The 1,454-nt window shown below is 40.4% G+C and overlaps 1 protein-coding gene across 4 annotated transcripts in view; it reads right to left on the bottom strand.

The window, feature by feature from the left end:
- APP (amyloid beta (A4) precursor protein) overlaps window positions 1-1,454 on the bottom strand; it is a 269,005-nt gene that overhangs the window by 199,597 nt on the left and 67,954 nt on the right. For all 4 annotated transcript variants that reach the window (XM_012640140.1, XM_012640141.1, XM_012640142.1 and 1 more), the window contains exon 2: window positions 64-231. In XM_012640140.1, the coding sequence (XP_012495594.1) occupies window positions 64-231 (168 nt within the window). The remainder of the gene's footprint in view (window positions 1-63; window positions 232-1,454) is intronic.

Raw genomic sequence — 1,454 nt, 5'->3', positions numbered from 1 at the left:
GAAATGTATGAAGTTAAATTTTTGTAAAAAATGCATGCAAGTTGGCGGCCAGGCGGGACTTACTTCTTGGCAATACTGCAGGATGCCCTCCTTGGTACCGATGCAGGTTTTGGTCCCCGAGGGATCTGACTCCCACTTCCCATTCTGCACGTTCATGTGCATGTTCAGTTTGCCACAGAACATGGCGATCTGGGGTTCAGCCAGCAGGCCGGCATTGCCGTCAGTGGGCACCTGAAAAAAACAAGTTTCGGTTAGTTATAGAATCCAGAGCTCCGAGGTAGAGGCTGGGGAGAGGATCTGGAACTGAACAACAGTATCAAAAACAGTTGCATTCTTGTTAATTCTCAATTATGAATCAGCCCTGCCTTCAGCACTCCTTCGGGTTAATTAAGTATTATACACGCTACAAACATTTCCAACCACCTATATAAAACAGCGCTTTCTTTCACACCGAGATAAAGGAAGAAATTAACACTATTGAAAGGAATTTATGCATTGAAAAATGTATACATTTCCCCATAGGAGATTTTGCAGTAACCTGCTAAAATGTTCTGACGATAAAAAGATGTTTTCTCTAAAATAAATATAATCGCTGTTGAGGAAACCACAGTCTCACAATAACTTCCAACTGACTCACGCAGAGCACAATGCCAGTCTCTGCCTGATGAAAGAGCCTGAAAGTAACACTGGGTGCCACCTTTCGGCACTGAGCATGACATTATCAGAGCGCATTATTAGTTAGCACGTGGCTGCATTATGATTTGCAACAGAAAAATTTACAGTCGAATTCACCATCTACAAAAGTAACTGAACATGTTGGTCATTCCTCCTGGTTTTCCCCAGAACATTCTGTGGTTATTAATCTCTCAGCTCTTGAAAGTATGTGAAGGGTGCTGGTGTCCTATCTGCTCAGCCACACTGGGCCTGCTGTGTAGTGGGTAACAGATCTCAGCTACTACCATTGCAGGCAATCAACTACTTCATGAAAATAACTTTGAAAAGGATGCCTTCTGTATTTTCAAACCCTTCAGTGTACAGGTAGTACCTTTATATAAATATTTTAAAAAGGGAAAATGTAAGTCCTGAAATCTCTGTACTGTCTCAATTAATAGGTTCTGATACCTCAAAAAGAAAAAAAAAAATTCAGCAAGAGATGAAAAATAAACCCACAGAAGTAAAAGTGTTATTGGAAACCAAGGAGTCAAAAGACACATTGATCATGATAATTCCTCCCTTGTTAAATCCAACTGCTGAGGAAATGTGAGACATGCACGCCAGAAGAATTAACTTCCAACAGAAGCCATTCATTCGTGTAGTCAAGAATGGGGCGATTCCATAATAACTTGTGATCATTCCTAAAAATTGTTCACAGGAGAAGAAAACCCAACAACGCTAAAATTGCACTGAGAGATTTCAGTTTAAGAAACGAAATAGTTTCCAAACATTACTTCCCA

Source organism: Propithecus coquereli, unplaced genomic scaffold (genome assembly GCF_000956105.1).
Source record: "Propithecus coquereli isolate 6110/MARCELLA unplaced genomic scaffold, Pcoq_1.0 Scaffold149, whole genome shotgun sequence".
NCBI classification, from domain to species: domain Eukaryota; kingdom Metazoa; phylum Chordata; class Mammalia; order Primates; family Indriidae; genus Propithecus; species Propithecus coquereli.
Note: the sequence above shows the minus strand (reverse complement) of the source record. Positions and strands in the feature narration are given on the sequence as shown.